At 35.0% G+C, this 23,840-nt stretch overlaps 1 protein-coding gene across 1 annotated transcript in view; it reads left to right on the top strand.

Annotated features, from left to right (window-relative positions):
• Positions 1-21,005, top strand: part of POF1B (POF1B actin binding protein) — a gene marked incomplete at both ends in the record, with an annotated part of 85,316 nt that extends 64,311 nt beyond the window's left edge. The window contains 7 exons of the mRNA XM_080719021.1: positions 7,472-7,564; positions 8,405-8,518; positions 9,325-9,477; positions 10,514-10,633; positions 11,899-12,027; positions 13,839-13,921; positions 20,867-21,005. Coding sequence (XP_080575147.1) covers positions 7,472-7,564; positions 8,405-8,518; positions 9,325-9,477; positions 10,514-10,633; positions 11,899-12,027; positions 13,839-13,921; positions 20,867-21,005 — 831 coding nt within the window. The remainder of the gene's footprint in view (positions 1-7,471; positions 7,565-8,404; positions 8,519-9,324; positions 9,478-10,513; positions 10,634-11,898; positions 12,028-13,838; positions 13,922-20,866) is intronic.
• Positions 21,006-23,840: the final 2,835 nt, after the last annotated feature.

Here is a 23,840-nt window from a genome sequence, read left to right as displayed (position 1 = left end):
CACCACCTGTGCGCTTAACGGTCAAAGCAATCAATTCCACCTGAGCTTCTCTCAGACATTGAACTTTCCATGACCCCAAACCTTATTGGCTCTGGGCAAAACAGAAGTATTCTTAAAGGGGGAAAACCTTAATGGCTCCCCACACCTAGGTTACTGGGAGCATCACTACATTGCTGAGGATAGCCTTAAACTTTTTTTTTAATTTCTTTTTTTTCTTTTTTTTTTATTGGTGCACTGTATTCATACATCATAGTGGGATACAAACTTTTGTAGACATACATGCACACATCGCCCAGTCAGCCCCCACCCGATCCCCACCCCATTCTCTCCCCATCCCTCCCTCCCATGCTTGGCTTAGTGGTTGACATCTAGTATTATAGCAATTTATCCTAAATTAAAAATGATAATCTCACATAACAGTTTCATTTGTCTGATACCAAGCTTTTGATGACTTAAAGATAACATTTCAATATTTCTTTTTACTTTCTTTCTTACCAGAGAATATTTTTTTCTATTTTTTTAGGTGAAACTATCATATATTTATATATTTATTTTTCAGAAAAAAAAATCTATCCTAATATGGAATATGGACTCTAGATACCCAAAATGATCTTGAAAAAGAACAAAGCTAGAAGATATATATTTTCTGATTTCAAACCATATAAAGCTACAATAATTGAAACAGTGTAGAACTATTCTAAAGGCAGATATATAAACCATTGGAGTTAAATAAAAGCCTAGAGCTAAATTCTTCCCTATATTGTCAAGTTATTTTTGACAAGGTTTCCACGAACATTTGGTGGTAGAAATAATAATATTTTAACTAAATATTGTTGAAACATAATAATTACATGGAAAAAAATAAAGTTGGACCCTTACCTAATCCCATATACAAATATTAACTCAAAATAGATAAAAGACCTAAATATAAATCTTAAGACTATAAACTTTTAGGAGAAAATCTGGGTCATAAAACCTCACAACACTGAAATTGGCAGTGATTTCTTGGATATGATTTCAATGGCACAGGCAACAGAAGAGTATACAAACTCCCTAAAAAATAAAAAAAAAATGTATATCCAAAGACAATGTAAACAGAGTTAAAAGTTACTAAAAGAATGGGATAAAATATTTCCAAATGCTATATCTGAAGGTATATTAATATAGCCTTAAACTTTTGATCCTCTTGTTTCAGTCTCCCACGTACTAGAATTACAGATGTGTACCTCCATGACTAGCCAGTTTTGGTTTATGTTTATGTTCCATGGGAGCCTAAAAAATGTGTATTCTGTTGTTAGGGAGAGAGTTCTATAAGTGTCAGATTTTTTGGTAAATGGTCTTGTTGAGTTCTTTTATATCCTTCCTTCCTTTTTTGTCATTTAGCTCTATCCTTTTGTCAGAGAGAGTTATATGGCTTAGGATTTTTCTTTGACTTTCAGTTCTATTAATCTCTCTCTCTCTCTCTCTCTCTCTCTCTCTCTCTCTCTCTCTCTCTCTGTGTGTGTGTGTGTGTGTGTGTGTGTGTGTGTGTGTGTGTGTTAACTTAGGGGCATTTTAACTCTGAGCTATACCTCCAGCCCTGTTTTATTATTTATTTTGAAAAAGATCTCACTAAATTGCTGAAGGCCTCACTAAGTTGCCAAGGCTGATCTAAAACCTGTAAACCTCCTGGCTCAATCTCTCAAGTACTAGGATTCCAGGTGTGTGTCACAATGCCTAACTCTATCAGCTTTTATTTCATATATTCTGTTGCTCTGTCATTTACTGTACAGAAATTGGGTATTGCTATACATCTTCTTATTTTATTAGCCCTTTAGTCATTCTGTCATATTTCTCTCTGTCCTTAGAAATTTCCCTTGCTATGAAGTGGATTTATCCTGATATCAGTATAACCACTTATGATTTCTTTTAATGTGTGCATGGCATATGTTCTCCAACTTTCTACTTTATCTAATATACTGTCTGCTTTACATTACATTTGATGTGAGTTTCTCATAGACAACATATAGTTAGGTCTTGTTTATTTTCTCTGTCTACTCTCTCAATCTCTTTATTTTAACTGATATATTTAGATAACTTGAAATTATTGATATATTATGGCTAGATCCAATGTTTATATTTTATTTAATTTTTTTTGGTTTTTTTCCCCCTGTGGAACCCAGGGGCTTTCTACTCCCCAGCTATACTCCCAGACCTATTTTACACTTTATTTAGAAACAGTGTCTCACTAAGTTGCTGAGAGCCCCACTAGGTAGCTGAGGCTGGCTTCGAACCTGTACGATCCTCCTGTCTTAGCCTCCCAAACGCGGGGATTACAAGAGTGCACCACCACACCGGGCTCTAACTTTTTCTGTTTTTTAACAGTCTTATTTTCCTTGTCTTGCTCCCTTGTGGATTACATGTTTTAAAATTTGATTTTGATTTTTTGCTAGTGCCTTTAAGTACATCTTTTTTTTTTTAAGTACTTGGGATTGAACCCAGGGGTATTCTACCTCCTAGCTATACTCCCAGCCCTATTTATAATTCTTTATTTTGAAAGAGGGTCTTGATAAGTTGCAGAGGGCCTCACTGAGGCCGGCCACGAATCTGCAATTCTCCTGTCTCAGCCTCCCAAGTACTGGGATTCCAAGCATGTGCCACCATGCCCGGCTTGAGTACAACTTTTAGTATAGGTTTTTAGAGGTCATTTACATTAACAATTCATAACTTATCCTAGTATATTGGTGCCAAAGTTCTACCAGTCTTATTCAACTTTAGGAAACTTTACTCTGTTTATCTCTTTTTCCCCTCCACAATTTGTTCCTCTCCAATTAATAAATATATTAGTGTTATAATGTTTTGCTTCAGCAACAAGGCGGAAGAAAAAACCACATTATATTTACCTATATTTTACTTACCTTGCTATCTTTCCTTCTCAATATTCTCAAATAGTATTTTTAACAATTTTTATTGAACATAAATAGTATACATTTACACTATATTTGGTGCCCTCTCCCCCCCATGCCCCCATTTTCCCTTCCCCCCTCCCACCAATGGTTGTCCAGGTTAACCATGTCTTATTCATTACTTTACACATGTTCAGGTGTAGACCCTCATTAATCAAGATCGGCCTTCCTCCTCTCCTGTCTTACCATTCAAACTTAGTTAGTATTTCCCCTTCAATATCTGGAGTCCCACTGGTATCCTTTGTGTTTCCTAGTTTGGGCATATTAGAGGAAACATATGTATCTTCTCCTTCTGTGCTTGGCTGATCTCACTTAACATAATGTTCTCCAGGGCGTTCCATCTTCTTACAAATGATATAATTTTGTTCTTCTTTATGGCTGAATAGAATTCCATTGTGTGTATTTCCCACAGTTTTGCTATCCATTCTTCTGTTGATGGTGATCTGGGTTGGTTCCATATTTTGGCTATTACAAATTGTGCTGCTATGAACATAGGTATGCAAATGTTGCTGTAGTTCTCTGAATTCAACCCCTTTGGAAAGATACCCAGGAGTGGTAGAGCTGGATCATATGGTGGATCTATTCCCACCTTTCTTAGGAATCTCCACACAGATCTCCATAGTGGTTGAACTAGTTTGCACTCCCACCAACAGTGTAAAAGAGTTCCTCTTTCCCCACATCCTCACCAGCATTTGTTGTTGTTTGATTTCTTTATGCTTGCTATTTTGACTGGTGTTAGATGGAATCTCAGTGTAGTTTTGATTTGCATCTCCCTGATGGCCAGTGATGAAGAACATCTTTTCATGTATCTATTGGCCCTTTGTATCTCTTCTTTTGTGAAGTGTCTATTTAGTTCATTTGCCCATTTCTTGATTGGGTTGTTTGTTTTGCTAGTGTAGAGTCTTTTGAGCTCTTTGTATACTCTGGATATTAGCCCCCTATCAGAATGGTGGCTGGTAAAGATCCTTTCCCATTCTGTAGGCTTCCTCTTTAGGTTATTGATAGTTTCCTTTGATGAGAAGAAACTTTTTAGTTTGATGTTATCCCACTTGTTTATTCTTGCTTTAATTTCCTGAGCTTTGGAGGTTTTGTTGAGAAAGTTACTGCCTGTGCCAATATGTTGTAGTATTGAACCTATGCTCTCCTCTACTAACTTCACAGTCTCAGGTTTAATTTCTAAGTCTTTGATCCATCTTGAGTTGATTCCTGTGTTTGGTGAGATATAGGGGTTTAGATTCATCTTTTTACAAATGGTTAGCCAGTTCTCCCAGCACCACTTGTTGAAAAGGCTGAATTTTCTCCAGCGTATGTGTTTGGCCCCTTTGTCAAAGATTAATTGACTAAAGATGTGTGGGTTTGTTTCTGTATCTTCTATTCTAATCCACTGGTCAGTATATCTGTTTTTGTGCTACTACCATGCTGTTTTTACTACTATTGCTCTATAGTATAGTTTGAAGTCTGGGATTGTAATGCCTCCTGCGTGTTTCTTGTTATTGAGAATTGCTTTGGCTATTCTAGGTCTTTTCTTTCTCCATATGAAGCTCATGATTGATTTTTCTAGGTCTCTGAAGAATGTCACTGGTATTTTAATGGGAATTGCATTGAACCTATAGATCAGTTTTGGCAGAATGGCCATTTTGATGATATTTATTCTGCCTATCCATGAGGGTCTTCTTCAATTTCTTTCTTTAATGTTTTCTAGTTTTTGTTGTAGAGGTCTTTTACATCTTTGGTTAGGTTTATTCCTAGGTATTTTATTGGTTTTGAGGTTATAGTTATATTTTACTTACCTTGCTATCTTTCCTTCTCAATATTCTCAAATAGTGTTTTTTTTTTTTTATCATTTTCTTCTCTTTAGAAATAATCCTTTATTTTTTTCTGGGTAAGTTTTATAATAAAACATTTTCATTTTCCTTCATTTGGAAATATTGGGATTTTCTCTTCATTTCTAAAGAAAATTCGACTTTATTGGATAGTAAAATTTGCATTGGACTATTCTATTTCGCCGTTTAAAAAATAGCATGCTTATTCCTTCTGGCCTCCATGGTTTCTGATGAGACGTCTGCTGCCATTTTAGTTGATATTCCTAATAGTTAAGGATTTTCCTTGTGCTGCTTTAAAAAATTGTCTTTAGTTTCAAGAAATTTGATTTATCTAGGCATATATTTCTTTGGATTAATCCTGTTTATGTTTAACTTGTTGAATATTTATGCTATTTTTTGCTGTTTTGGGGAACTTAGCCATTATTTCTTTGAGTGCTTTTTTTTCAATTCTACCCCCTTATTTTCTTCTTTCCAGAACTCTGATTACATGAATATTAGATATGGGTTATATTCCCACAGGTTCTTAGACTCTGTTCAATTGTTTTTTCTACTATATTTTCTCTTTGCTATTCAGATTATATATATTTTCTTTTGTTTTATCTTTATTTATTTATTTTTTAGTGGTACTGGGGTTCCTGGAAGCCCTTCTACCTCCCGGCTACACTCCCAGACCTATTTTTTATATTTTCTTATTTGGAAACAGGGTCTCTTAAGCCAGCGTGACTGGATTCAAACCTGCGCGATCCTCCTGTCTCCGCCTCCCAAGCGCAGGGATTACAAGCATGCGCCACCACACCCGGCCTTGTTTTATCTTTAAATTTATTATTTCTTTCCTCTCTTCTCTCCGTTATGCCTTTTAGTCGTTATATGGAGAGCATTTTTATTTTGTTTTGTTTTGTGTATATGGGTTGCTGAGAATTTTCAGTTAAAAAGTTTCTATTTACTTGTTCTAAATATGTTCTGTTTCTTTGTTAAGACTTTTTCTTTTGTTATTGAGCCCTTTCACCTTTTATTTGTTTCAAGTTTGTAATTTCTTGCAGAAGCATTTCATGATCTTCACTTAAAAACTATTGTCAGATAATTCTAACATTTCAGTATCTTGACATTGACAATTATTTGTCTTTTCTTACTGAACTGAGATTTTCCTTGTTATCGGAATGATGAGTGATTTTCAATTTAAACAACATTTTATTGGTGTTATGTTATTATATTCTGGATATTATTCAAATATTCTGTTTAGCAGCTGAAAGTGAAACAAGTCTAGGCTTTCCTATTCAGTCTCTTGATATGAAAAGATGCAACCCAAGTTCCCTTCATGGTGTCAACTGACAAAACAGTGTATGTGGTTTCATTTTTGTCTGGTTAGGATGAAAGACGCATCCTTCATAGGCCTTTCCTGACACCGACATGGTGAATGGTGTTGATAATGCCTGCTTAGAATCTGATGATCGGGGAGGTCTAGGCTTAGCTCTCAGCCCTTGATTAGGTGAGGGTAGACTTGCTGTTTTTCTGTGGTGTTTTGCTAGAGTAGAGTGGTTAATGTCTTTTTTTTTTCTTGCTAAGGTGCTTTCGGTCCTTTGCTTTTTTTCGGACTATTGCTGTCTATATCCATTAACGTATTTGGGTCACTAGTTTCCCAAACACCAAACTGTGATATATAAATCAAAAGGAAAACCCAAGAACTCGAAAATGGGTCTTTTCTCAGCTCCAAAAGTACTAACCAGCCTTCTTTCTTTACACTATTCTAAGCCTTTTTAATATTTGTTTTATATATACTACCCATTTTTTTATTGTATTTAGTAAGAGGACTAGGAAAAATCACTTCTTCATCTTTCCTTAAGTTGAATTTGCCTTTTAAAAATATTTATTTTTCCTTTTTTTTTTTTGTCGTACAGGGGGTGGAACCTAGAGGCTTTCTACCTCCGGGCTATACTTCCAGACCTATTTTATACTTTATTTGGAAACAGGGTCTCTCAGTAAGTTACTGAGAGCCTCACTAAATAGCTGAGGCTGGCTTTGAACCTGTGCAACCCTCCTGTCTCCTCCTCACAAGCACTAGGATTACAAGTGTGTGCCACCACGCCTGGCAAAAATACCTGTTTTTCTTAAAACAAATAATTGAGTCAAAATTTTTTCTCCATCTTTTTTAAGATTTAGAGATGATTCCATACTTTATATTTAAACATAATTAGTATTATATTCTTCTCATCTCATGCAAAATCCGTGCCCTTGGCAGCATACTTAGAAATAGTCACTTTAATCCAGGCGTGGTGTCACACGCTTGCAATTCCAGCATTTGGGAGTCTGAGACAGGAGGATTGTGGTTCACAGACAGCCTCGGGTACTTAGTGAGGCCCTTTGCAACTCAGTGAGACCCTGTTTCAAAATAAAGAATAAAAAAACAGAGCTGGAGCATAACTCAGAGATAGAATTCCCCTGAATTTCATCTCCAGTACCGCAAAAAAAAGGTCACTTTATTATTTGAATGTTAACTGTCTTGTTCCTTCTACTTTTTTTAAACAAAAATATGAAGTTAAAATGAGAATTTCCTGATCTCTTAAGAAATATTTCTTAAGTTGCTTAAGGACATTTTGATAAAATGACTGTTGTAATATTGTCATGTCCAAAATAAAGTTATAAATAAGTATGGTACTTGGAACAGAAAAATATGATTATAAACTATTGATTATTTTCTTCCACCAGATGAGGGGTATCTCTGATAAGTCACTCCGGCTAGTGCTATCCACATTCAGCAACATACGAGAGGAGCTTGGACATCTTCAAAATGATTTGACAGTAAGATTTATTTTTCTTTACTAAGTCTTTCTAATTCTGAACTTCCAAACATAGTCATGAAGACATTCAATATGCTTTCAAAATGTAATATTATACAATATTATGCTTACTCAGACATAACTAAATTATTTTCTTGAAACAGTGTTGAAAGGAGAAAATAATTTCCCAGTGTGTAAAGGAAAGGATATTGAATGTGCACTTGCTATTTAGTTTACCACTAATGCGATTTAATATTTAAAACCAGGTAGTAGCCCACAATGTTAGAAGAGCCTGACTCATTGAATGGAAAATTTCCCCCTTTTCTGTAATAAGAAAGCATGCTCTGAACTTCTCTTCAAGCATAACAACTTGAAAACTTTCTCCAAGAACTTAATCTTTCTATTTTCTATTTTAATTGGTGTTCTTAGTGCCATCAACTAGATGCATTCAGAATGCTTTCCCTACAATGAATAACTCCTTGAAGATTTTGGAGTTGTTTTTCTTTTGTTTCTGTGTTCTAATGAATGTGGTTAGACTCTAATTTGAAAATTTACCACCTGCTGGGATTAACAAAGAGTCTTTGTAGATCAGGGGAAAAACATTAAAATATTTCAGAAGGTTCTGCTTCATTGCACTTAGAGTTAGTCCATCAAAAATGTCCCTTTAAACATGGGTTTTTAAAGTTTCAAACCTTTTATAATCCCATATTTTGATTAACTTTTAAGAATTCTGCCTTATTAAGCAACTCCAAATGAAAGTGAGTACCTATTTAAATCTTCCTAGGTAAACAAGCATTTGTATTGTGTGACTCTTGACAAGTTTCTATAATTCTGAACCTCCATAAATAATTTATACTTTTAGTCACTGGAAAATGACAAGATAAGACTTGAGAAGGACTTGGCATTCAAAGAAACTCAAATAAAAGAGTATGAAGAACTCTTGGCATCAGTGAGAGCAAATAATCGCCAGCAGCAAGTAAGTTGATGCTTTTCTGGATGAGAAATTTTATTGATAGTTCTTCATATGCACAACTACTTGCATCATAGGGCTATGAGATAACATCCAGATAGAATTAAAATATGATAGAGCATTTTTTCATATCTAAATTGAGTGTATTTGGTTATTTCCCAGAGCTAAACACCCTCTCATAAAAATAGACAACCTTGTATATTTCAGGGGTAAAATACATATGGTATACAATTTCATGTGTTTTGGGTGACGAGAATTATGTAAATACTGAAAATCTAAGTTCACTCACCCATTTGATCTACTAAAGTATTAAGGAGGGAGTTTTGTGGACTTAGTTCTATTTGTACAATGAATAATAAATGAATGAACTCTAGAGAATTTCTCCAGATGTTTGAGTAGAGATGTTTCCTAGGAAATTGTAATGAGTCTCTAAGGCTTACTCCTTAATCACCCTTAAAACTATTCTAAATTCTTGCTCAGTTGCTAGTTATCACATAAATAATCAGGCACATGGACATTTTGGTGCCTATTAGAAGGCAGAAGACAATATTGTCAAAGAGTTGAAAGAATCTAATTGCTAAGTTGGAATACGGAAAATTCATCTAGTCTTGACTCCTCGCTAAAGATAGGCAAGTGAGACTGGGAAACGTTAATAACTGTGAAGGATGATTTAACATACCAGCTAAGGATAAGAATATAAAACATGGGCATGAACAAATATTGCTTTATTGGACTGAATGAATTAGCAAAAATAACACTTCCCTTCAACCTATGAAATTCATTTATCTTATGCCCAATGTCTTTCTTAACAGCAAGGACTTCAAGACTCAAGCTCAAAATGCCAGACATTGGAAGAAAACATTCTTTCTCTTCGACATACACTATCTGACATGGAATACAGAATAAAAGAACTGGAATATTGCAAGCACAATTTAGAGCAAGAGAATAAAAATCTTAGAATGCAGGTATTAAATCTTTATTTATATAATACAATATTGCCTTAGTTATATCATTGTAATTCTAGCATTGGCAATAGTTAAGATATGGCAGGGCATGGTAAGATATACCTTTAATCTCAGTACTTGGAAAGAATAGAATCTGGGGGTATAGCTTAGTCATAGAGTACCTCTGAGTTAAATCCCTAGTACAAAAAATAAAATAGTAAAGAGATGTGTCTCTGTATCTGCATCTCCTGTTCATCTTATGAACGTACATGAATTGCTTTCTGGTGACCTCAAACACAGAAATGATCACACAGTCATTTGAGATTTATAAAACAATTTCCAAATGCCATTCTCATCGTTTCAGTGTCTCATTTATTCACATGATTTCCTTTAAAATTATTATTGGTGCATTATAATTATACATAATAGTGAGATTAATTACTATTATTATTTTGCGGGTCATTCGACCTCCAAGCGACACCCCCAGATCTATTTTTTATTCTTTATTTTGAAACCAGGTCTCACTTAGTTGCAGAGGGCTTCACTGAGTAGCTGAGGCTGTCCTCAAACCGGAATCCTCCTGTCTCAGCCTCCAGAATGCTGGGATTGCAAGCGTGCACCACCATGCCCAGCTTAATGGTGAGATTAATTATTAATCATGGTGATAAGTTCACACGTGCAAATGCCATAATTTGTCTAATTTTATTCTTTAGTTCTTCCCTTTTCCTTGCCTCTTTCCCTCTCCTGCCCCACTTCCTCTACTTTACTGGCTGCCCATTTAAAAATTTTTTTTTTTATTAATGAGATCTCCCCATTTTTTCCTCTTGTTCTCTCTAGCTTCCATATATGAGAGAAAACATACAATTCTTTTCTTTCTAAATCTGGCTTATTTAGATTAGCATATCGTTTTCCTACAAATGATGCAATTATGTTCTTCTTTATGGCTGAATAAAACTCCACCGAATTGCATGGCTTTCATATAACAGTACCACATGAAATGTAATATGTATTTTGTTTATATTAATTCAATTATGGAAAATTATTTTGTCTTGTGTAGGTTTCTGAGACTTGCACGGGCCCAATGCTGCAGGCTAAAATGGATGAAATTGGCACCCATTATATGGAGATGGTAAAAAACTTGAGAACAGAGAAAGATAGAGAGATATGCAAGCTAAGGGTATGTTGATCCTACATTGTATAAATACACAGGTCGGTGCAAACTTCCTAACATGGTAATGATAGTTTCAAGTTTTAAGCTACTTGGAAAAACCAACTGAAGGTAAAGATTTAGGAACATGCTACTGAATATTTTGTTTTAAATACACAGCACTGTCCATATAAAATATCATGTTTGTTTTCTAATTTAGCTTACTCTCTTCTAGGAGAGTAAAATTAAACATTAGTTTCATTGTATTGGATTACAATTAGAGTACTTTATGATTTTGCTATAAGCATGGTTACGAAGGCAAGAGCAATATACAAGATTATACAGCAAGAAAAAATAAAAATTCTTAACTTTGAGGAATGTTATATATTAAGGTGTTTGTCAAGCATCAGAATGAAAACAGTGTTGAATTTTATGTACCTGTAATTGGCATAACAATTAGAGTATTTGTAATTGTAAACATGGTGTTTTAATTTTCATTTGAGTTGACTTAGTATCATCCTTAATTTGCTGATTCCTAAATGTAGTAAAATATACTTAAATATCTTAATGAAAAAATGACCAAACTTTTTCTATCCAATACAACTGTATGGTTTTTCCCACAATCAAAATGAAACAAAACATTATTTGTTTAAAAACTTAGTTTGTTCTATCAGATTTTCTCCACTGGTTTCCTCTTTTCCATCCCAACATAACCAATGCATATCACTTTAGTCTAATAGCCATGTATGTACAAATATATGATACATGGGAAACTGACAGGATCTGTAGTCAGAAGTTCTGTGTTGAATTAGATCTATTTTACCTAGTGATTCTGTATCATTTAACCTCTGAAATTCATTTAAGTCTTTTTATAAATGAAGATTATAATAATGATTCTTTTACTGGGATGCTCTGAAATCTGAGAAAAGTAATGCAAGAAAAATAATTTGTGAACTTAAAATTACTATATAATATTTGTATTGAAAATTTTTAATTATCATTTGAAGGAATCTGAACTGCCTGTTTTGACTTAATTTTAATTATTGTTACCCAAGACCATTTCTTAGATAATTCTTAGTGCTAAATAGTAAAAGTAACTTTAAAAAATGAGAAATTCCTAACTGGAATTTTCATTCATGTTTTATATTCATAAAATTGTATAGAGATAACTATTGGTATTTTGTATTTCATTTCATAAGTAGCTGTGTGCTTTTGTATAACTTAAACCACACTGTGACTCAATAACATTTTTAAATAAGGGCTATAATAATGCTTATTTCTTTCCAAATCCTTAGTCCCAATTAAACCAGTACCAAAAAGATGTTTCAAGAAGAGAAGGAAGTTGTAGTGACTTCCAGTTCAAGCTTCATGAACTGACAAGCTTGCTAGAAGAGAAGGATTCCCTTATAAAGCGTCAGTCAGAGGTAAAAACTAAAAAGGGGGGGAATAAGGGAGAATAATATAACTTTGATCTTGTAGGACATGTACTTCACACGAACTATAAAAGAATATGTATCTAAGGCATACTTTATTATGTGTAAGTATGAAGAAGTAGATTGATATTTCAGGAGGAGTAATTCAAATGAAAGCCAAAACTGAAGCAAAAAGTTCTATGGTACTGTACATTTAATATTTTAAGATGTTGATTTTCTATTTCATTAGTGAAAAGCTTCAAAATCCCATGAGCATCTTACTAGATTATGAACTGCTTTATCAAGGGACTGAGTTATATCCCTTCCTGTATCCACAACATGTGGCCTAGGATTTGGCATACAGTCGATGCTAAAGGACTCCCCAAACTAGTGGCTAATAACATATTGCAGTTATTGAACAAACACCATTTCAATAACTGCATTCACTGAAAGCATTTACTCATAAACTCTCTGTTAAGGACTTATATCTGCTTCCGTATTGAAATTTCAATACTTTTATGTTTTGGCTATACTTTTTGTATGTTCTTATTGGTGCATTAGAGTCCCACATTATAATGTCAATCATGTTGACAATGACGTACATGCACACAATACTTGGTGTCTCCCACCTCCCTTTACCCTACCTCTAAATAGAGTATCCATATTTATATTGGTATGTTCACACACACACACACACACACACACATACACATACACACATACATACATACATACATACATACATACATACATAGTGGATGCTAGTATTTCTATTAATGAACCTCAGTCTCCTCCTCCCCTACCATTAGACCTCCTCCCTGACTCCACTGAGGTTTCTCCTCCATTATCTGGAGTCCCTCTTGTATCCCAATTACTCCCTAGCTTGCCCATATTAGAGAAAACATATGACCCTTCACTCTCTATGCTGGCTAATCTCACTTAACATAACGTTCTCCAGGTCCTCCCATCTTCTTGCAAATGATGTAATTTTGTTCTTCTTTTGCGGGTCTGGGGATGGAACCCAGGGGCATTTGACCTCCGAGCTACACCTCCTGCCCTATTTTTTTTCTTTATTTTGAAACCAGGTCTCACTGAGTTGCAGAGGGCCTCACTAAGTAGCTGAGGCTGGCCGTGAACCGCGATCCTCCAGGTTTCAGCCTCCCGAATGCTGGGATAACAAGCGTGCGCCACCACGCCCGGCTTGTTCTTCTTTATTGCCAAGTAAAATTCAATCATGTGTATTTTCCATAATTTTGTAATCTGTTCATTTCGTGATGGACCCCTAAGTTGGTTCCATTATTTGGCTTGGCTATACTTTGCAAGAATTTAAGGACAAAAACTTCCACATCTTCATATTAAGAATTATGCATATTCAGTCTCAAGGTATCTACCAATGATTGATACCTCACTGCAGTTAATGGACCTGCAAAGGCATATAATTTCTTTTTTTATGAGTGATGCTGGAGATTGAACCCAAGGGCATTCTACCTTTGATCTATACCCCAAGCCCTATTTTATTTATTTTTTTTATTTTGAAATAGGATCTCACTAAGTTGCTAAGGGCCTTGAGTTATTGAGACTGGCCTCCAACCTGCAATATTCCTGTCTTAGCTTCCCATGTACTGAGATCACAGGCCCAGCTCACATATAACTTCTTGAGTACTGTGAAGTAGTACTATATGATATTCCACAAAATATTTTTATCAAGGTAGAAAAGGAAGGGAATGGCATTTATCCTTAGTAGCCTTTTTAAATGTTCAAACATATTTCTTTTCTCATGTTTCTACTTTTCTTCAAATAATTTGTTGACTTTTATTTTTAAGGAACTCTCAAAATTGAGACAAGAAATATGTTCATCTCATAATCAACCCTCCAGTGGTGGAAGGACTACTATCACCACTAGAAAGTAAGATATTTTAAAATGAAATTTTAATGTGATTGGTTGATATAATTTAAGATATTGTACTTTTAGACAGAGTTTGTTGTTTTCTACTTGCCAATAATCCTACTGAATAATGAATATACACAAAAGGCATTGCTATTATGGTCAGTAAAATCCTTTACAATGCCTTTCCTGTACAGTACAATCCTTTAAGATACCTTCCCTGCCAGGCGTGGTGGCACACACTTGTAATCCCAGCATTTGGGAAGCTGAGACTGGAGGATTGCAGTTCGTGGACAGCCTCAGCTACTTATTGAAGCCCTCTACAACTTAGTGAGACCCTGTTATAAGTTATAGAATGATAGGAATATGAATGCACATAACCCTTAACTGTTTTTCCATCAGGATCCCACCCCACTCATCCCCTTCCCCACTCATGTCATTGACATTGATAATTTCATATATGTACACAGCATTGTTTCAGCTGTTACCTTCATAATATCTACTCCCCCCACCAAAACCATTCTGTCATTTCATTGGAGTCTGTACTCTATCCGAGGCCTTTTTTGTTACCCACTACCTCTCTAGCTTCCACATATGAGAGAAAACATGTTATTCAGCACATATTCATGTTTATAGCAACACAATACGCAATAGTCAAATTATGGAAATAACGTAGGTATCCATCAGTATATGAATGAATTCCAAACCTGTGGTTTATACACACACTCTAATTTTACTCAGCCATAAAGAATGAAATCATGTCATTGGCAGGAAAATGAATGGAACTAGAGAAAATTATGATAAATGAGATTAGCCAGTCTCAGAAAGCAGTTATATTTTCTCATATACTGAGGCTATACTCTTTTATGTGGAGATTTGATTCTCGGAGTCTCCTCTCACAGTGGTGATATACCCACAACTTACAGACCCGAAATGTATCAAAACCAAATAAAAATAAACAATGAAGATTTTATGAAAAGTCTATTTTGGATGTTTCATAAAAATGGAATAATTGTGACCAGATCCTTTCATTTTTCATATTTTCAAGATACATCCATGTTCTGGCCTATGCCTAAACTTCAGTTCAATTCTGTCACTAATATCCAGTTCTATGAACATACAACATTTTACCTATTTATCAGTTGATGGATATTTTGGTTGTTTTCCATTTGTGCCTGTTATGAGTGATGCTACCACAAACATCTATTTACAAATGTGTGTGAAATGTGTATTCATTTTTTGAAAGTATATACCTAGCAGCATGATTTCTGGGTAGCATGGACACTCTATATTTAACTATTTGATGAAGTGCCATGCTGATTTCTAAAGCAGCTGCTCCAATTGTGAGATTATATGCATGCACCACCATGCCCAGCTTGATTTTGTTTTATAACATAAGCTTTTAATGCTATAAATTCCTACTTGGGCACTGCTCTTTCTTTATCCCAATGTTTTGACAAGTTGTGTGTTTATTTCCATTCAATTCAAAATATTTTCTAATTTTCCATTTTATACTTTGACATATGGATTGCTTAGAACTTTTTGCCTCCAAATACTTGGTGATTTTTTCAGATATCATTCTTTTATTGATTTCTATCTTATCTCCATTATGGTAGGAGAAAATACTTTATGATATCAGTGACTTGAGCTTATTTTGACTTGTGATCCAGAATATGGACTCTTGATAAATATCTCATGTGCCCTTGAAAACAGAATGAGTATTTGGTTGTTGAATGGTGGAGTGTTTTATAAATGGCAATCAGATCAATTTGATTAACAGTAGTTTTTACGCCTGTATTATTACTGCCTTTTTTTCTACTTCTTATATCAACTGTCTTGAAAGACATGCTGAATCCTCCAATTCAAATTGTAGATTTGTTTATTTCTTCTTTGGTTCTATTCATTTTTGCTTGGTAATTTGCATTTCTGCTAGATGGTACATAAACATTTGGATTGCTATATTCTACTGGTAGATGTACCTTAAGGATAGTTACTCTTGCTGATAATTGACATCTTTACCTTTATGAAATGACCCTTTCTATTCATACAAATACTTCTTGTTCTCAAGATATTACTCAGATAGTAATATATCTCCTCCAGCTTTTTGCTTATAGATTGGATTACTCTTCTGTGTTTTATTTTCATCACTCTAATCAAAATAATAGAAAAGAATAACTTAGAGGAGGAAAGACTTATTTTGTCTCATGGTTCCAGTGGTTCAGTCCATGGTCAGTTAACTCCATTGATTTGGGGCCTCAGGTGAAGAAGAATATCATGACAGAGGATGTGTTGAAGGAAAGCTGCTCAGCTAATGGCTGCTGGGAAGGAGAGACAGAAACACCAGGGACAAGATATAGTCCCCAAAGGCACACCCCCAGTTACCCACTTTCTCCAACCATACCCCACCAGCCAGTAATTCATTCAGCTATCAGTGGAAAATCCACTAATGAGGTCAGAGCCCTCATGATCTAATTACATCTCTAAATCCCCGCCTCTGGAACACTGCCGCATGGGGGGGGGGCTATAAATCATGAGATCTAGAGGGCCATTCTAGATTCAAACCATAGCATCAGTTTTCCATCACTGAGCCAAATACCTGAGATAACCAACTTATAAGGAGGTAAGGATTCTTCTGGCTCATCAGTTCAGAGGTTTCAGACCATGGCTATTGAGTCCCATTGGCTTCAGGCCTGCAGTGAGGCAGAACATCATGGAAGAGAGCACATGGTAGAGGAAGCTTCTCACCTTAGGGTGGCTGGGAAGCAAAGAGAAATAGGAGGTGCCACAGCTGTACTATCACCTTCTAGTTATTGACCTCAGTGACTTACTGTCCTTCTCCTAAGCCCCACCTCCCAAAGGACCGATAATATCCCAATAATGCCATAAGCTGATAAAAGAACTTTTAAACCTGGTCTTTTGGAGACGTGTATTCAAACAATAGCAGAGATTACATCATATATATGTCTCGATCCTTTAACAATTTCTTGACATTAAAATATTGTGAGGGTGTTTGTTTTTATAAATAGCATTCAGAGTTGTGTCTTGAGGTTTTACTCAATTTAACAATCTTTGCCTTTTAGTTAGAGTTCTTAAACCATTTACATATAATGTGATTATCTATAATGTTAGATATCAGTAAAACAGCTATTTATTTTATCTTTGTCACACATTTTGTTCCTTTTATGGTACTAGAGATCAAACCCAGGGTCATTCTACCTCTGAGCTATATTCGCAGTATTTTGTTTTTTAATTTTTGTGTGAATTTGAAGCAGGCCCTCACTAGGTTTCTAAGTCTCACTATGTTGCTGAGGTGGTCCTCAAACCTGTCTCAGCTTCCCAAGTAATACAATTAAAGGTGTGCGACACTGTGCTGGATAGATTTACATTTTCTTTGTTCCCATTTAGCTTTCTTCTTTTCTTCCTTTGGGTATCTTTTTATTATTTCATATTATGTTTTTAGCTTATGATGTATTCATTTTTATGATTGCTATAGATTTTATAGTATTTTTTTGATTTTTCACAGTCTACCTTTAAACATACCCTTACATGCAGCCTAAATTTATCTTCATGATTGTATTGCTATTTTCGTCATGTGTATTTTCTTTTGCATATATTAAAACCATCAAGTAAATTTTTTTCATATTAGTTATCTTTTAAACATATATTAGGAATAACAAAAGCAATGTTTTAAGTTTATCCACATATTTATCTTTCCTGGCACTATTAATTCCTTTGTTTAGATCCAAGTTTTATCTGGCATCATTTTTCTCTCTCCCTAAATAAACTTCCTTTAACTTTTTTATGCTGATCTTCTGGTGACAATTCCTCACGGCTTTGTAAGTTTGAATACAGTCTTTATGATTCTTTAATTATTCAGAGATAAAGTAATACACCTTATTTGAGAGTAATATGTTTCAAGATTCTCAATGATGCATGAGAACATGAATAGTAACAAACTCTATACGTACCGTTTTTACCATAGATTTTAACAACATTAGGGTGTATTGGGGGGATCATTCTGCCTCTTAACTATAACCCCCCCCTTTTTTTTTACTTTTTTGCAGTGCCAGGGATGAAACCCAGAGGCATTGTACCTCCGAGCTACACCCTCAGCCCTAGTTTTTAAGTCTTTTTATTTTTGAAACAGGGTCTCACTGAGTTGCAAAGGGCCTCCCTAAGTTGCCAAGTCCGCAAACAGTGATCCTCTGGTCTCTGCCTCAGGTAAACAAGCCTGAGCCACCACGCCCAGCATTACTCCACCCCCCTTATCCTACCCCCTCCCTTTTTTGTGTGGTACTGGGGTTCCTGGAAACCCTTCTTCCTCCGGGCTACACTTCCAGACCTATTTTATAGTTTTATTTGGAAACAGGGTCTCTTAAGCCAGCATGGCTGGCTTTGAACCTGCACAATCCTCCTGTCTCCACCTCCCAAGTGCAGGGATTACAAGCGTGCACCACCATGCCCAGCGTACCCCACCCCTTTTATTTTTTATTTTGAAGCAGGTTCTCACTAAGTTGCTGATGGTATTGCTAGTTTCCTGAGGATAACCTTTAAACTGTGATCCTCCTGTGTCAGCCTCACAAATATTGGGATTATAGGCATGTGCAACCATGCCTAGCCACTTAAATTTTTTCTTTCCTTATTAAGTCAAGAAATTTCATCTTTTCTCTTAAAGGTAGCATGTTATATCTATTCCTTGGCATATATGAATTGCTAGCATCACTATTTTGTATATTGGGGCTATTATTAAGGTAAAGTTTTGTGAACACAAATACTCATATATCATGATAGTTGATCTTAAAATTCAGAAGTGTACTAATTTACAAATAGGGAGGTATCACATATAGCAGAAATACACCAAACAAAGGGATGATCCCTATCCCAAGTGGAGCAGAACAGTTTAAGATTTCATTATGATACTTAGAATAGTGAAAAATTTTAAATTCAAGAATTTTGTATTACAGAAAATTTTCATTTAGTGTATCAGACAATGAATAGCTAAAACCATAAGGGGGATTATACAGTAGTAGATTAGTAACCTGATATATTTTTTAAAGTACTTTAAAGAGTCATTCCACTGTCTCCTGACCTTTATTGTGTCTGATGAGAATTTAGCTGTTAATATTATGACTTTTCTTCTTTGAATAGTATTTCCCCCTACAAGATCTTTTTTTTTTTTTTTGAAGCCCTTCTTCCTCCGGGCTACACTCCCAGACCTATTTTATATTTTTGAAACAGGGTCTCTTACGCCAGCGCGGCTGGCTTCCAACCTGTGCGATCCTCCTGTCTCCGCCTCCCAAGCGCGGGGATTACAAGCGTGCGCCACCACGCCCGGCTACAACAAGATCTTAATAATTTGATAATGATGTGCTTCTCAGGCTTTCTTCATGTTTCTTTTTTTTTTCTTTTTTTTTTTTTTTTTTTTTTTTTGGTGGTACTGAGGCTCCTGGAAAACCTTTTATATGTTTTTATTTGGAAACAGGGTCTCCCTAAGCCAGCAAGGCTGGCTTCGAACCTGCGCGATCCTCCTGTTTCTGCTTCCCAAGCCCAGCCTTTTCCTTTTTTTTTTTTTTTTTTGAGGTTTACTGAACTTAGATTTTAATGCCCTGGATTTTCATCAGTTTGAAAGTAATTTGGTTGTTATTTCAATTATTTTTTATCTTCTACCATTATGTATGACTTCTAGTATGCATGTATATGTTCATGTGTGTGGCTAGATAATTACAGTTGATATTTTCCATAGATAATTCATGCTGTGAACATTTTACTCTTTTTATCATTTTATTTTCAGCAACTTCTCCCAATAGCTTCCAATGTTCTAGTTTTTTCTTCTGTAGTGCCTACATTATTTTTTATCTCATTAAATATATTTTTATTCCTAAGAAATAAAACATGGGTCATTTTTAATTTATTCCATTTCTTTCCTCATTGTGCTCATCCTTTCCTTTTTCCTCCTATATACATTTTGTAAGTTTTTAGTGGATATATCTTCCCTATTTGTTTATCAATGTTATTTCTTGGTTTGCTTCCACTAATTTATTTTTCTCTTCATTATTAGTCATATCTTCCTGTTTCATTGCATGATTATTTTTATTGAATGTCATATATTGATTGTACATTGTCAGATTCTCAATTTTTATTATTTAAAATATTTGAAAGTTTTGTTTTTATTGAATGTCATATATTGATTTGACATGGTTAAATTGTCAATTTTCATTACTTAAATTATTTGAAAGTTTCATTCTGAGATAAATTTAAAGTAACTGGAAACACTTTAATACAAGCTTTGCTTTAAAACTTTGTTAGAACAGACTGTAGTCTAAGATTAATTACATTCTACTACCAAGACAGTAGTCTTCTGTGTTGTCTAGGAAATGTCTTACTATTCTGTCTAGTTGAACACAAAGCAACTATACCAGCCTTTTTTCTTTCCAATGGTCTTTTACTGTACTTGATAGCTTATTCACATGCATACACTGATCACCACTCACATGAAGAGCCTCTATTTCCTGACTTCTCTCCATGTATGTCTCCATCTATTCACCTGTCGAGTACTCCCTCCCAAATTCTGTCTGTCTTGGCCCACTTTTAACCTCTGTCACCTCTGCTCATGAAATATCTGGAATCTTCTTGGTTTCCTTTTCCTAATCTTGTAACCAAGAAAAATCTCTCCAGCAGGAGAGCTAGGCATTTTTAGAGTGTATCATGTGTATCTCTTCTCTGGAATCATTGCCCTGTGATGCAAGTGATCCCCAAAATGGCCATAGATAGAAGTTTCTCTCCTTTACTTTTTCAGAAAACTATGGTAGTAACTCTTTTTCCGTTAACAGGGGGTTTTATTTTCCTTTTGCAAGTCATGGGAGCCAAATTTGTTTAATTCAAATTAATAGTGACTAGAATCAAATTAGTAGTGACTAAAATGAGTTATTTGCTCATATCACCTGTAAATTCTTTTCTTGTTTATAGGTACAGGACTCAGTACCCAATCCTAGGCCTCCTATATGATGACTATGAATATATACCACCCGGCAACGACACACAGACTATTGTGATTGAGAAAACAGAAGACAAATGGACTTCTGTAAGTTCACAACAGCATCTCTAGAACTGTTTTGACTATATTTTAAGATCCTTTAAGCATCGAGGTAAAATATAAAATATAGACAATTATGAAGTGGAGTGGAGGATGGGGATGAGATATGTTTTAATAAAATCTTATATATTTAAATATGATATCTATTCCCATAGATTACTTCTAGAATTTTGAAAGAAGAGAGAGGTATCTATTTCCTCACGAATTTATCATATCCTCTAGCTTTAAGTCCTAGAGTGTACAGAGGCTGAAAAATAGTCCTTTAAATGTCATACACTCTAATATCTACCTTCTACCTCATCTTCCAGTATCACGAGGTAACACGGATCATAGCATCTTCCAAATTAGTCGAATTCATTGCTAAGTGGCTGATTATAAACATGTTCTTCTTAGACTGACGGCTAGTTTCCTAAAACTTTAAACTGAATTATTGACCTTTACTGATAAACAAAGAGGAAATACATATTCACTAATACAATAGTTCTCTCCAAGAGTAATTTTTCCCTTTAGGGCATATTAACCAATGTCCGGGGGCATTTTTGGTTCCCACAAATAGAGGGTGAGTATATTGGAATCCAGTATATAGAGGCCATGGATGCTGCTGAGCATGTTCACAATGTCCAAGACAGTCCTCCACAACAAAGAATTATCCAGACAATGTTAAAAGTACTGAGGTTGAGAAACTCTGCTAACACAAGATGCTCTTTTGAGATTTTTTTCTAATTATTTTCTCCTACACTCTTGCAAGTGATTCTGATGGTAATCCACTGATACTGAGCATAGGAATATGTGCTATCCCTCAGGTACAATGAACAGAAAAAAGGTTGAGAAACCCAGCACTTAAATCATACATCATCTGATGGAAAACACTGTGGAAATTACCTTTTATCTTGTTATGTCAAATGTCTCATCTATCAAACCTCTGAAAGTACTAACAGCAGGCAAAAACTAATCTATAGTTATTAAAATAAGGAAGTTATTAACCTTAGAAGGTGGGCGCTATTGCAAGACAGTACTAAGGAAGGCATCTGGGTAAATAATAATGTTTTGTTTCCTCAGCTGTATGATAATTGCATATATGTGTTCAGTTTGGGAAAATTCATTTAGTGCAGTGCTAATAATATGTGACTCTTCTCTACCTGCTTATTATACTTAAGTAAGTATACTGTAACAAGCAATAAATATACAAATGGCAGTCGAATATTCTGCAGAGCCCTTTGAAGAAACTACAAACTACATTATGATGTGAGACTATAATGCACCAATAAAAGTATAAAAATTATACTTCAGTTGTATTGTTAAGGAAATTAAGCATCTATCAAATAATTCACTTTAAATAATACCTTTTGGCCAGAAGGGCTCTCATATTTGAGTAAGAAGAAACAAAGTTTTTAGATCTAAAGCCCTTCTTTAACTATAATCAGGCCATCAATCTTACAAATATGGTTTTCTGTCATCAGTGGAAACAACCAAGTCTTAATGACTTACCCCCCAAAAATATACCTGCTTACTTTGATCTTTAAGACATGTAAAAAAAAAGACATGTTGTTTTACTTAGGTTACTAGTTAGTTAAGAATTACTTTAGCCGGGCGTGGTGGCGCAGGCTTGTAATCCTAGCATTTGGGAAGCTGAGACAGGAGGATCGCAGTTTGCGGCCAGCCTCACCTACTGATTGAGGCCCTTTGCAACTCAGTGAGACCCTGTTTCTAAATGAAGGATAAAAACTAGGGCTGGGGGCATAGATCAGAGGTAGAATGTCCCTGGGTCCTATCACCAGTACAACAAAAAGAAAATGAATTACTTATTACTAATTATCAACTTTTTTTGTGGTAGTAGGAATTGAACCCAAGGGCATTTTACCTCTGAACTACAACCTAAGCCCTATTTTTATTCTTTAGTTTGAAACAGGGTCTCACTGAGTTGCAAAGGGCCTCACTAAGTAGCTGAAGCTGGCCTCAAAACAGGATCCTCCGGTCTCAGCCTCCCAAATGCTGGGATTACAAACATGCGCCACCACGCCCAGCTTAATTAGCAACCTTCTAAAGTTATTTGATGACCTAAAAACTATATGAGGAGCAAAAGATGGCCTACATAGGATTTGCAAATTCGTTATTCAGGGATAATTTGATGCTGAAAGTTAATACTTAGAAACAATTGGTGCTACTAACCTCATATGCCACACAGGTGGCAATAATAGCAATAGCAATTTCTTCTCTCTAATAAAATCTGTAGCAATAAACTTTAAAATTGATATCTGAATTGGCTCTGGAGACGGTTAGCAAGTTCAAAATACATTTAAGTTAACAGAAGAGAGATCCATATCTATTAGCAGAGACCTTGGGGATATATTTAACCTGTAAACATGATACTATACAGGAAATCTACTCAATCTTCCCTCCTTCCAGCCTAAAGTCTTTTGAAATATATGTGCTGACTAAAGTCAAACATCTCATTGATTCACTGAGTATCATATAAAAGGGTGTCACCGATTTGCAATACATTTCTTGTGCTTTTATACATATCAACTTTAATAATTTTCCCAAACTGTATGCATATAACAATGTTTCTCATTATGAACTAGTTGTAAGATAACCATATTTTTTTTCTTTTCTAGCCATGAATGAGTCTACATTAAAGCACTTCAACTTAAAGGAAGTTTCTGTGTCTGTATTAGTATTTTTATTTTTCCACCACTAAAGGCCAATCAACATTTTGGACAATGATGACTATGCAGGAATCTAATGGAATAACTTAACTCCACAGATGTGTTTCTCCAGCCATTTATGAGACCCAAATCTTTTCTATAATATTTATATATCTACCATATTAACATTCAAACTGAAAGA

This window comes from Muscardinus avellanarius (assembly GCF_963383645.1).
Source record: "Muscardinus avellanarius genome assembly, chromosome: X".
In the NCBI taxonomy this organism is placed as follows: Eukaryota; Metazoa; Chordata; class Mammalia; order Rodentia; family Gliridae; genus Muscardinus; species Muscardinus avellanarius.
This window is presented reverse-complemented; position numbering and strand designations above follow the sequence as displayed.